The sequence below is a fragment of the Mustela nivalis genome, assembly GCF_964662115.1.
Source record: "Mustela nivalis genome assembly, chromosome: 5".
Lineage (NCBI taxonomy): Eukaryota > Metazoa > Chordata > Mammalia > Carnivora > Mustelidae > Mustela > Mustela nivalis.
The window spans coordinates 88,365,202-88,378,272 of NC_139024.1; the positions used below are offsets into that span (position 1 = coordinate 88,365,202).

At 37.3% G+C, this 13,071-nt stretch overlaps 1 protein-coding gene across 21 annotated transcripts in view; it reads left to right on the forward strand.

Moving 5' to 3' along the window:
• The window catches only part of UBR2 (ubiquitin protein ligase E3 component n-recognin 2), a 125,397-nt gene that overhangs the window by 64,326 nt on the left and 48,000 nt on the right, over window positions 1-13,071 (forward strand). For all 21 annotated transcript variants that reach the window (XR_014312338.1, XR_014312339.1, XR_014312340.1 and 18 more), the window contains 4 exons: window positions 8,973-9,136; window positions 9,226-9,325; window positions 11,525-11,653; window positions 12,768-12,951. Coding sequence is in view for 11 of the 21 variants with exons in the window: in XM_082732976.1 (XP_082589102.1) it covers window positions 8,973-9,136; window positions 9,226-9,325; window positions 11,525-11,653; window positions 12,768-12,951 (577 nt within the window). In the remaining 10 variants the exon portion in view is untranslated. The remainder of the gene's footprint in view (window positions 1-8,972; window positions 9,137-9,225; window positions 9,326-11,524; window positions 11,654-12,767; window positions 12,952-13,071) is intronic.

Genomic DNA, 13,071 nt, shown 5'->3' on the forward strand with positions numbered 1-13,071 from the left:
TCAAGTGTTGATGAGTGCTATGAAGTAGAAAAGCAGGTTGAATGGATAGAGAGTGACACTTAAGGGATCATACTTTATACAAGGTTATCAGAAGGCCTCTTAGAGAAGTAGTGTTTGAACAGGAACCTGAAGAAAGTAAGAGATGAGTAATGTGACTAACTGGTGGAAGAGCCTCCTGGGCAGAGAGAACAGCAAGTACAAAAGTTCTGAGATGAATGTGCACTTGACATTTTGGAAGAAAGAATCCCAAACAGGCCAGTGTTGCTAGATAAATGAGGAAAATGGTCAGTGACATCACTGAGGTATAGGGTTGAAGATGGAATGGCAAGGGCCATTGTAAGAGCTTAGGTCTTTTGTCTAAAGAAAGTTTAATAAGGGAAATGATAAAAGAACAGAAATTAATAAAACAAAGCAAATATAGGTAATAAAAAAATCAGTACAACCAAAAGTTGGTTCTTTTAAAACACCAAGGAAAAAAGGAATAGATATTTAGAAAGACTAATAAAAATAGAAAAATTTTATTGTGAAAAGGGCTGCAAAAAAGCACAGGCCTTACAGTTATTAAGTAGAAAATAAGACAATATTGGGACCAACTTAAATCAGTATAATTGGAAGTTTGGATAAAATGAACAGATTCCTAAGAAAACCCGCAGGTTATTAAAAGAGAAATAAGGAACAAAAATTTTTAATTATTATAAAAATCTTCTCACAAGTCCCCAGGCCCAAGTGGCTACACTGGAGAATTCTTCCATATATTTAAGGAAGAAATAACAACTGTCTTACATTAATTTTTCTGGAAAACAGAGAAAGAGAATATACTGGCCAATTTAATTGAGTTCTCTGTTATCTTGATACCAAAATCCAGCAAGGCAATTTACAAGAAAATTACCATCTACTCCCTCTCACAGATGAGGTTGCACAAATCAAATCAGGCAATATAGAAAAAGGATAATACATCACACCAACTTTGGTTTTTTTCCTTAATGCAAGAGTAGTATAACATTTGGGGGAAAAAATCAGCTGGAATAATTCACCTTATTAACAGATGCGAAAAAAAAATTGTTTCAAATGTTTTTTCTGAATTAATGAAAATTCAACACTTTCTCATAATTTAAAACAAAATACCTCACACCTAGAAATGAAAGAGAACTTTAATCCGAGAGTACCTAAGAACAAAACAAAAAGTAAAAACCTCAAGCAAACATTCTGTTTAATGCTAAGTGTTAAAAGCTTTTCCCCTGAGATGAGGAATGAGAAAGATTCCTGCTTTTATTCACCACATGATGCCAACCATTCTTCCTGTAATTTCTTAAGATAGATGTTTAAGTTGTTGGCTTTCAGCCTTTCTCTCCTGATAAGTGCATTTAAGGCTTAAGTTTCCATCTAAGCAATGACGTTAGCTGCATCCCACAATTTTGTAATGTCCTATTTTTATTATACAGTTCAAAAAATCCACTGAGTTCCTTTGGGACCTCTTTTTCCTTGATCCATTTTTTTCTTCTTTGTGGTTATACTCCTTAGAGATATATTGCTAAATTTCAAAACACTCGGGCATTTTCTAATAATTATTTTGTTACGAATTCTAGTTTAATTTTACTGTGGTTGGAGAACTTGCTGATTTCACTTGTTTAGTCTAGCTTTATGGCCAGAATATTTTCAGTTTTGATAAATATCCCATATGAACTTGAAAATAATGTATATTCTCTTATCATTGGGTACAGTGTTTCTGTATGTCACTTGGGTCAAGTTTGTTCATTTTCATTTTGTAAGTCTTACATATTTACTAATCTTCTGCCTGCTTGTTCCATCAGCTGTTGAAGCATCTTAGGGCTTCCCACAGTGATTGTTAGATTTGTCTTTCTCCTTTTACATCTGTTTCTATATACATGTTTTATATATCTTTATGTTATTGGACACATACAAATTTAGAATTGTACCTTATAGATTAATCCTTTTATCATTATGAGTTATTTTGACTTAAAGTAATTTATATGATATTACAGCAACAACTCCTTTTTATTGGTTAGTGTTTGCATAATATGTCTTTTCCATTCTTTTTTTTTTTTAAGAGAGAGATAGTTGGGAGTTGGGGAGGGCCAGTGGGAGTAGGAGAGAATCTCAAGCAGCCCCTACTCCCAGTGCAGAGCCTGACATGGGGTTCAATCTCACAACCCAGAGATCATGACCTGAGCTGAAATTAAGAGTTGGATGCTTAACCAGCTGAGCCACCCAGACACCTCACATTTTTAACTTTTTTGTACCTTCATACTAAATTTAACATCACTTTTATAAAGCATGTATTTAGGTTTTGTTGTTTACCCAGTCTGTCACACCTGATGATATAATCACATTACTGCTCATTTAATGTAATTACTGGTATATTTGGCTTTAAAGATTACCTTGTGATTTTTTTGTTGTTGTTTGAACCACCTATTTCGTTTCTTTTTCTCTTCTTTCTTACCTTCTTTTGGATTAAGTAGTTATTTCTTTCCCCCACCCTTTATTAACTTGTCTTACATTCACTTACTACTCTCATAAGGGTGACTCTAAAGCAGTTTTATTCCGACGTGTCAGTAATGACAGGATAAACAACTTGTACCAGAATGTGAACCAACACGTTGTTGATCTCAGCACAACTCTTACTATGAGAGGGGCGCCTGGGTGGTTCCGTGGGTTAAGCCTCTGCCTTCGGCTCAGGTCATGATCTCAGGGTCCTAGGATGAGCCCCGCATCAGGCCCTCTGCTCAGCAGGGAGCCTGCTTCTCCCCGCTCCCCACCCCGCCTGCCTCTGTCTACTTGTAATCTCTCTCTCTCTGTCAAATAAATAAAATCTTTAAAAAAAAAAAAAAAAAACTCTGGCTATGAGAAAAAAAAAGTCAGCTAAATTAAACTGTTACTAGTTGATTTATCTTCTTGTCACAACAAGCAGTTTGTATGCTGCTGGTCCATGGAGCGTACTTTGAGTAGCACTGCCCTAGAGGTTACGTGTGCATCCCTGATACTGCAGGCCAGCGCTATGTTTCAGCCCTGAAGGGTGGAAGTCTAGACATCGCCACTCAGCTTTTGCTGGTGTAGATGGGACTGGAGCTATAGTTTTTCCTGTAGCAGTTGCCTAGAGTAGAGGGGTTCTTGTTGAAAGTTTTCTCTCCTGCTGGGTTACTTCTTTCCTGTAGCTGAGAGAGCTGGCTTTTATTGGGGCTTTAAAAAGAAAAATCTGTGCCCATTGGCATTTTCAGGTTACCAGCTTCTTAGAACTCTGCCTTGTCATTTTTTGGGTTCTCTGAGGTCCCTAGCCAGTCTGCCTTCTATCTAGCCACCTCTCTGAAATCTTCTGGTGTTCTTTTGCATATAATATCCAGGATTTTTAGGTGTCCTAAGAAAACTAAACCTACTCCCTCTAACCTGATCACTGGAACAAAAAAATCCATTTTTTTTTTAATGGATTCCAGTTTTCTGGTGAAATACTCCATTTTTTCCTCAGTTTTCTGACCATGTAAATCGTAGTTATTTTAAAGTCATGGTCTGATCTGGGAGTGCCTGGGTGGCTCAGTCAGTTGAGCTTTCAATTCTTGATTTCAGCTCAGGTCATGATCTCAGGGTCATGGCCTTGAGCCCCGTGTCAGGCTCTGTGCTCAGTGTGAATTCTGCTTGGGATTCTCTCCCTCTTCCTCTCCCTCTCCCCCTGCCCCTGCTCGCTCTCTCTCTCTCTCTCTCTCTCTCTCTCTGTAAAGTGGATAAATAAATACATCTTAAAGTCATAGTCTGATAATGTCATTATCTAGATCATTTGTAGGTCTATTCCTGTTTTTTTATGTTTTTGCTTCAGATGTTTTCCTTCAGATGCTGAAGGAAAAGCAGCTCCAGAATGTTGGCTCACCTCCCTCTGCCATGCCCCTTCTCCATGGTTTTATCCCCTCGAGTTCTTATTGTCTCAGCAGCTCTCTAATGATTTTAAACATTTCTTCCTAACTGATCTTTTCTGGTTGTTCTTAGGGGGAAATGTTGGTCAGCCTCAAGCTTCCATCATGACTGGAAGCAGAAGACTCACATGTATCATTTCTTGAAAAAGTACCATTAGTAATTCATCTGCCTATCCCTGCTTAAAAATCAATTGCCTAGGGGCGCCTGGGTGGCTTAGTCATTAAGCATCTGACTTTGGCTCAGGGCATGATCCCAGGATCCTGGGATCTAGACATGCATCAGACTCTCTCATTTTGATTTTTAGTCCTTTAAAATGCTTAATAACTTTTTATTGACATTTGTCTTAGATTTCAGCAGTCTTGATTTATGATTTATATAGCTTTGATTTTCTTTATAGATACTGGATGTAGCTACTATATCCCTATGCTGGTGGCTTTCTCAGATTTGGAAATTTTGGAGTCCTTCTCTTCTCAAATACGGTTTCTGTCCATTCTCTTTCTCATTGCCTTCTGATAGGATGTTCTTTATTACAAAATCTTAGATACTGCATGATATCTTTCTCCTAAGAAGATTCTCCTTAATGTTAGGCAACTGGAGAGAGGTCTGTCACCTTAGTCCAGTTAGGAATTGACATGATGCCAGGTTGTTTTGGCAAGACTCTGTCTTCTGAGTCATCCTCACCCCTGCAACATTATCCTCCAAGATTTTCCAATCGAGAGCCTAGAGGGTTCACAAGAGTCCTCCCCTCTCTAGGGTCCTGAACTTGTTTTATTTCCTTCACTTGCTAAAACTGCCACAGCGCTCCTCTGTTCTTCTAGTCTTTCTGCTCTTAGACTTCTGGCCTGCGTAGCTTCAGAATTTTGCAGGTATCTTATGGGGGAAAATGGAAGAAAATTGGACTCCATTCCTACTCTTCTATTCTTACTAGAGTCCTGACCACCCCACTCTCCACACCAGATAAAATCTTTGGTTTTTCTTCCTGTTAGCAGTTTTGTCAGACTCTTTCCCAGGATCTTCTGTCTCATTTTGTCCAGTTCCCAGAAGAGTCAGATGCTGAAGGAAAAGCAGCTCCAGAATATTGGCTCACCTCCTTCTGCCATGCCCCTTCTCCATGGTTTTATCCCCTCGAGTTCTTATTGTCTCAGCAGCTCTCTAATGATTTCAAACTTTTCTTCCTAACTGATCTTTTCTGGTTGTTCTTAGGGGGAAATGTTGGTTAGCCTCAAGCTTCCATCATGACTGGAAGCAGAAGACTCACATGTATCATTTCTTGAAAAAGCACCATCCATTAGTAATTCATCTGCCTATCCCTGCTTAAAAATCAATTGCTTAGAGGCACCTGGGTGGCTCAGTCATTAAGCGTCTGCCTTCGACTCAGCTCATGATCCCACGGTCCTGGGATCAAGCCCTGCTCTCTGCTCAGTGGGGAGCCTGCTTCTCCACTCTCTCACTCCCCCTTCTTGTGTTCCCTCTCTCGCTGTGTCTCTTTTTGTCAAATAAATAAATAAAATCTTTTTAAAAAATCAGTTGCCTAGATATTAGTGAAGTGTTATATATCCGTGATAGAACTCCATATATTGATTGATCTTTTGGGTTAACTGAAAATTCAGTCTTCATTTTTAAATAACCTGGTCAAAAACCAAAACTAATAATTCAAGTGATGACAGTATCTTATTTGTTCTAATTTGTTTTTGTTATATGTGCCCTAATTTATAGTCAGCATTACTCCTGTATGCTGTATCATGTTTAGCTTAACTAAAAGTGTGTACACAGGCCATTATTATTCAGTAAAGTTTTTCAGAAGAATGTTTGGGTGGTTCAGTCAGTTGGTCATCCGACTTGATTTCAGCTCATGTCCTGATCTCAAGGTGGTGAGATTGACCGCCATGTCAGGCTCTGTGCTCATTGTGGAATCTGCTTGAGATTCTTTCTCTCCCTCTGCCCCTGCCCCTCCTGATGCTCACACTCTCTTGCTCTCAAAATAATAAATAAGATCTGTATAAAAAATCTTAAAAAATAAAATGGGGGCCCCTGGGGGACTCAGGCATTAAGCCTCAGCCTTTGGCTGAGGACGTGATCCCAGAGTCTTGGGATCAAGCCCTGCATTGGGCTCCCTGCTCCATGGGAAGCAGCCTTCTCCCTCTCGCACTCCCCCTGCTTGTGTTCTCTCTCTCACTGTCTCTCTCTGTCAAATAAGTCAAATAAAAAATCTTTTTAAAAAATTAAAAATAAAGTTTTTCAGAGTCTTGGGGAACTATGGCCCATTTTGAATATGCTGTTAGATATGTAATGAGCCTTGCAACACAAGATTGAATACAAATTATCTAAAGTGAATAAAATTGTAATTAAGGTAAGTAGCAGTAGTAAAATTTAAAGCAAAGCGAATTGTAGGCATTTAAAAATTAAGCAGTTTGGGGATACCTGGGTGGCTCAGTTGGTTAAGTGACTGCCTTTGGCTCAGGTCATGTCGAGCCCCACCTCCCTCTCCTTCTGCCACTCCCTCTGCCTGTGCTGTCTTGCTTTCTCTCTCTCTCAAATAAATAAAATCTTTTTAAAAATAAATAAATTAAAATTAAAATTAAGCACTTTTAGGATAATAAGAAGTTCTAGGACTGTATAATAATGTTAGATATTTAATGTTGAAAGGTTACCTTGAAAGGTTAGCAACAAGCTAGGCAAGAGGTGATAAAGCCAAACACTTAAAGAAAGTTTTTTGTTCTTTTCTGAACTTTTTTGTTCTTCTTTCCTGAACTTTTGCTCTTGCTTTCTCTGGTTTTCATTTTAGAAGTGGAAATACCTGAATAACTCCTATCTCTTAATGGGACATTACTAATGGATGTCTTAGTGATTTTTTTTTAAGTTGGCACCCATGACCATCAGAATCATTTTACTTTCTCAAAATCAACTAATTCAGCAAACAAAGAAAAGGACTGTTTTGTTTTGTTTTGTTTTTTTAAAAGATTCTATTTATTTATTTGAGAGAGAATGAGAGAGAGAGCATGAGAAGGGGGAGGGTCAGAGAAGCAGACTCTCTGCCAAGCAGGGACCCTGATGTGGGCCTCAGTCTCCAGGGACTCCAGGATCATGACTTGAGCCAAAGGCAGTTGCTTAACCAACTGAGCCACCCAGGTGCCCCAACCTTTTATCTTAACCTGTCAATACCTCCTCTTCTTCAAAGTTGACCTTAGTCTTCACTGTGTAGGAAAATGAACAGAACTTAATCCTGTTGATTTTTGAGGTCTTAGGTCCTATGTTTTGACAAGGTGATGATGACTTGAGTTTTTCAAAGGAATATTTAACTACATAGATTTTCTCTTTATCTGATAACCTCAGAACTTTTACATTAGAACACAGCCTTACTATATACTTAGACTTATATCTTCTGCACTTTTTTGTCCTACTTTTTTTAAAAGATTTATTATTTTAGAGAAAGAGAGCACATGTGGGCAGGGGAAGGGGCAGAGAGAGGGAGAGAAGTATGGAGCCTGGCATGTGGCTCGATCCCATGACCCTGAGATCATGACCACCTGAGCCAAAATCAAGAAGTTGGACACTTAACCAACTGAGCCACCCAAGCACCCTGTCCTACTTTTTGATGCAACTTTCTATATTGCTAATTGATTAGTGGGAGACCTAGTTAAGTAGGTCCCCCCCAACGCCAGTAATACCCTTGAGCCTAGTTAGGCTAGAAAGGTAGGGGAAAACCATGATCATTTATAGCACAATGAGGTATTCAAATAATATTAGACCTTCTGACTTTATTATGGAGCAGAAAAGGAAATGCAAATTGTTATAAAATAATGTCCAACCTCATTCAAAGTAAGATGAAATCTAAAATCATCAGAATGGCAAAGATCAAATGTTTAAAGTTTCATTGTGTTACTGAAAGCATGAGGGGAAGGTCACACACTGTAGATGGACATATAAATTGGTGAGCTTCTTTGTGGAGACAGTTTGGTGATATCAGTAAAATTTATAATGTGCGTACACTTTAACCCAGTAATTCCACTTCTAGAAAATTATTCTATAAATATCCTTGCAGTTGTACACAGCTAATATTCATTGCAACATCTTTTGTAATAAATAGCAGAAGACTGGAAAAAATCCAGATGTCTCATGTCTCACCATTAAGGGCCTGCCTGGCTAAATAAAGTACGGTAGAAAAAAATAACCTGGTGATAGTTAAGACGATTGAGGGAATTTATATGAACTGATATGGAACAATCTCTAAAATACATGAAGTTAAAAAAACAAGTGCAGAACAGTGTTTATAATATGCTATCCTTTGAGGGTCAGAAATAGATATAATTAAATATATGTAGAGAAATAGGTATAGTTAAATATATGTATACTTCTATCTACTTAGTAACACTTAACCCATATATTATAAATGTATATATGTGTGTGTGTGTGTGTGTGTTGGTACATATATGTATGTATTATACACACACACACCATCTCTGGAAGAATATGCAAGAAAACTGCTCAAAGAGATTGCCTTTGCAAGGGGGACCTTGGGAGCTAGGAAACTTTTTACCTTTTTTTTTTTTAGTCATTTAAATGTATTTGCTTATTCAAAAATACATAGATATGTATATACATAGAAACAAAAAATAAATTTTAAAAGGAGATTAAGAGGAAATATAGTTTCATATGGAGTTCTACAGAATCTGATATGAACCTCTGGACCCTAGAATAATTATACCATACCATTATAGGTGTCTAAATGTCTCAGTTAAGGAAAATTTGCAGCCTGGTTCAGATCCCCCACCCTGAATTGTCTTTGAATAATGAGCCTTGGATCTGTCTCCTAAAATTCTGGCATCTTTCTCCGTGATATAATTGTTGCTTCATACACGTGGATATAATTGTTGCTTCATACACGTGGCTGTTGGAGTAAGTAATTGTTATTTAGAAATAGTGCATTTATGATACATAGTTACAGTGAAAGAGGTTTAAACTTCAAAGAGCTAACCAGTGTTGGTGACTTTTTTTAGCTTTCTAGTAAACAGGTTTTAATCACCAATGTACCCTGATACACTTTTTTCTAGGCTCGGATGCTTATCACAGAAGAAAACCTGATGACCATCATCATTAAGACTTTTATGGATCATTTGAGACATCGAGATGCCCAGGGTAGATTTCAGTTTGAACGATATACTGCTTTACAAGCCTTCAAGTTTAGGAGAGTTCAGAGCCTTATTTTAGACCTCAAGTAAGTTTTTATTTAATTATCCAACCACTTGCAACTTGTAATATGTCAGTGTTTACCCATATGTTCATTGCTATTTTTATCTTGTTCAGGTATGTGTTGATTAGCAAACCAACTGAGTGGTCAGATGATCTGAGGGAGAAATTCCTAGAAGGATTTGATGCCTTTTTGGAATTACTCAAATGTATGCAGGTATGTATAAATGGAACATTTTAAAGAGAAGAACTTTCTTTCTTTTCTTTTTTTTTTTCTTTTTTTTTTTTTTTTTGGTTTATTGCACTGAACATCTTTTGTGTTTTCATTTGGGGCACATTTCCAAAAGAATAATTTAGATGACTATAATTTGGACAAAGAAACTCTTTGGAAGAGTTTCTTTCTAAGAGTTGGAAACTCTTAGAATGGTGTAGAATGAATGACATCCAAGCAAAAGTTCTGGCATCTGCTATTCTTTTGTATTTGGCTGTTCTTTTGGTTACCATTAACGGGTTTTTTTTGAGGATTGCAAATTTACTGTTTTTAATATGCTTACATGGAAATATTGTGAAGTTAAGAAACTATAATGTTTATTTAAGAAACTATAATATTTAATTTTTTTGTTTAATTTTTCCATAATTCTTTTTCTCTCCTTGGTATATTTATATAATACAGTATAGAACTTACTGCCCTCTGTTTAATTCTGTTTTTTTGGAAACACTGTCCTATACAGAACAAAATCTAGAAGCAGAAGCTAATTGGTATGGTTTTAACTGTAAGAAGGTTGATATCATGCCAAAATATCTGAGCCATACCATTATAATTCTTTTATTTTTTTTTTTAAGATTTTATTTATTCATTTGATAGACAGAGATCACAAGTAGGCAGAAAGGCAGGCAGAGAGAGAGGGAGAAGCAGGCTCCCTTGACGAGCAGAGAGCCCGATGCGGGGCTTGATCCCAGGACCCTGAGATCATAACCTGGGCCGAAGGCAGAGGCTTAACCCACTGAGCCACCCAGGCACCCCCATTATAATTCTTTTAGTAGCTATCTGGCTTCCTTAAGCAAGAAATAAAATCAACTTATCATTTTTGGAAAATATTCTGGTTTCTATATTGGGTTAGGATGTTTAATTTATTATAATACTTTTCTGCTTTTCTATCTGTAGAAACTTTGGCCATTTTAAGTATTAGAGCTATCCTCTATTTCTGTAATCAGTTCTGATGCACCAAGAGGGTAGTTAGGCTAGTTTCTTTTTTTACTTTTTTCCTCTCTCTCTCTCTCTTTTTTTTTTTTTTTTTTTTTTAAGATTTTACTTATTTATTTGACAGAGCACGCAAGCAGACAGAGCAGCAGGCAGAGGGAAAAGGAGAAGCACGCCACCCACTGAGCAGGGAGCCCAATGCAAGGCTCAATCCCAGGACTCTGAGATCATGACCTGAGCCGAAGACAGATGCTTAACCAACTCAGACACCCAGACACCCTGTTAAGCTAATTTCTAAAACATTATATTATTAGTTAAAATTCTTCTAAAACTATATATTTTGGGGCGCCCAGCATGGCTCAGTCGGTTAAGCATCTGCTTTAGGCACAGGTCACGATCCCAGGGTTCTGGGATCAAGCTAGGTTGGGCTCCCTCCTCAGCAGGGAGCCTGCTTCTCCTCTCCCTCTGCCTCTCTCCCCTGCTCATGTTCTCTCTCTCTTTCCCTCAAATAAATAAAATCTTTTTTTTTTTTAAGTATATTCTTATATAACTATTTTGTTTATCTTTTTGTTTTCTATTTCTGTTTTGGAGGGGCTTTTTTTGTTTTGCTTTCTTTATTCTGTGAGAACTTTTAGTTGCGGATTAGCAATAATTACAAAAACTTTATTCTATTATATTGTAAAATATAAATTCATTACTATTTTAAAAACCTGTCCAATTTCTTTCAACAGTTTAGTCCGTAAATGATAGCGCTAAAAATATAACTTGAAGGATCGTTGGAGTGAAGTATACATTTTATTGTTTAAAACATATACAAGATTGCCTCAAAATTATTTGTTCTAATTTTTTTTAATTCCATATTTTAGAGAATGTTAATATAGAAACATGTAAGTTAGGGAGTTAGACTTCTTATAAAACTTGCATTTTACGTGTTTTTATAATCAAAATATATTCTATACTATTTCTTAAGTTTCATTGTAAGAGGACAAGCATAATTTTAATCCATTTAAAATCTTTTCTTTTGGGGCACCTGGGTGGCTCAGTCAGTAAAGCGTCTGCCTTTGGCTCAGGTAATGAATCCCCTGTCGGGCTCTGTTCAGCAGGGAACCTGTTTCTCCCTCTCCTTTTGCCTGCCCTTCTGCCTGCTTGTGCGCTCTTTTTCTCAAATAAATGCATAAAATATTTAAAAAATAAAATTTTTTTGCTTCTTCTAAGGGAATGGATCCAATTACACGTCAAGTAGGACAGCATATTGAAATGGAACCAGAATGGGAGGCAGCCTTTACGCTACAAATGAAATTAACACATGTCATTTCAATGATGCAGGACTGGTGTGCTTTAGACGTGAGTTTCTTTGAGGGGTAGTGGGGAAGGAGATAAATGGAAGAGGGGCTGTAGACAGATTCCTAAGATTTCTGAGGACATTTGGAGAGGATAGTGGTGATACTTAACTCGTGAAATAACATTTTTTTCTTCTCTTACCTACAAATTCCATAAAGGTTAAAATTCTGAAGCCTTAGGAAGAAACTTGGAAAACAGAGGAAGAAATGATCCACTCTCTCTTCTGTTACTATGTACATTTTCCCCCCATAATCTCATCTAGATTTTGAGCTTATAAAAAGAGTTTAGAGATTTATTCAAAAATGAAGCTTTATAACTATTTCATTTGTTCTCTGTCTTAAAATTACTTTGCTCTCCTTTGGCTATAAAGTCTAGGTGAGAGCCTGTGTAAGTTAAGAGGTAAGACAAGACTTCTATGAGATCTGAACTATGTGTCAGAGTTAACTGGTCAAAGAGCAAAGAATATTCCTGACTGTGAGACAGCTGCAGCATGCTCTGTTGATGAGAAAGAGTATGATTGGTCCAGGGGCCATGAGAAGGCTCAGGTTGGAGCACTGCAGTTGAAGGTAGAGAACTGGACAGGGACCTGATACTGCAGGGCCTTGGAGGCCATGGAGAGAAATTTGGGTTTTATTCTAATAGAGTTGGGATGCCACTAGTGGCTACTGTGCAGAAAAGGTGACATGATACAGGTTACATGTTGTTGTTTTCTTTTTTTTTAATTACTCTGTGTGAGAATAGATAGAGGAGAGGTCAAAATAGAAGCAGGGAATTTAATAAGTGGTTGGCTTTCCTTTGAGTTACTGGAGATGATAATTGGCCAGTTTTGAGAGAAATTTAGGAGATGAAATTGTAACTTAGTAATAGATTGGACAGTGGGAAATGAGGGAAAGGAGAGCATTGGAATAATTTCTAGATTTCCACAGCTGTATGGAGATGGTGTTCCCTGAGATAGGGCACTGGAAGAGGGACTCTATTGGGGGAGGGAAGATTGTGTTTGGTCTTGCCTATATTGATATCTGAGGTACTTAGTAAGTAAGTAAGTAAGTAAGAGGGCTTATTCAATGTTGTAGAAACCCAACTTTTTAAGTCACTTACAGAAAACCCTCTTTTTTAGGAAAAAGTGTTAATTGAAGCTTACAAGAAATGCCTTGCTGTATTGATGCAGTGTCATGGTGGTTTCACTGATGGTGAACAGCCAATCACGTTAAGCATTTGTGGACATTCAGTGGAAACTATCAGATACTGTGTTTCCCAAGAAAAAGTTAGCATTCACCTCCCAGTTTCTCGCTTACTTGCAGGTAAAGCATTTTTCCCCAAAAGAGAATCCTGAAATTATCTTTTAAGTTGTTTGTGATTAATATTTATTGAATACTTTCTGTACATTATATTGAGAGTTTTATAAGCATTGACTTACTTAA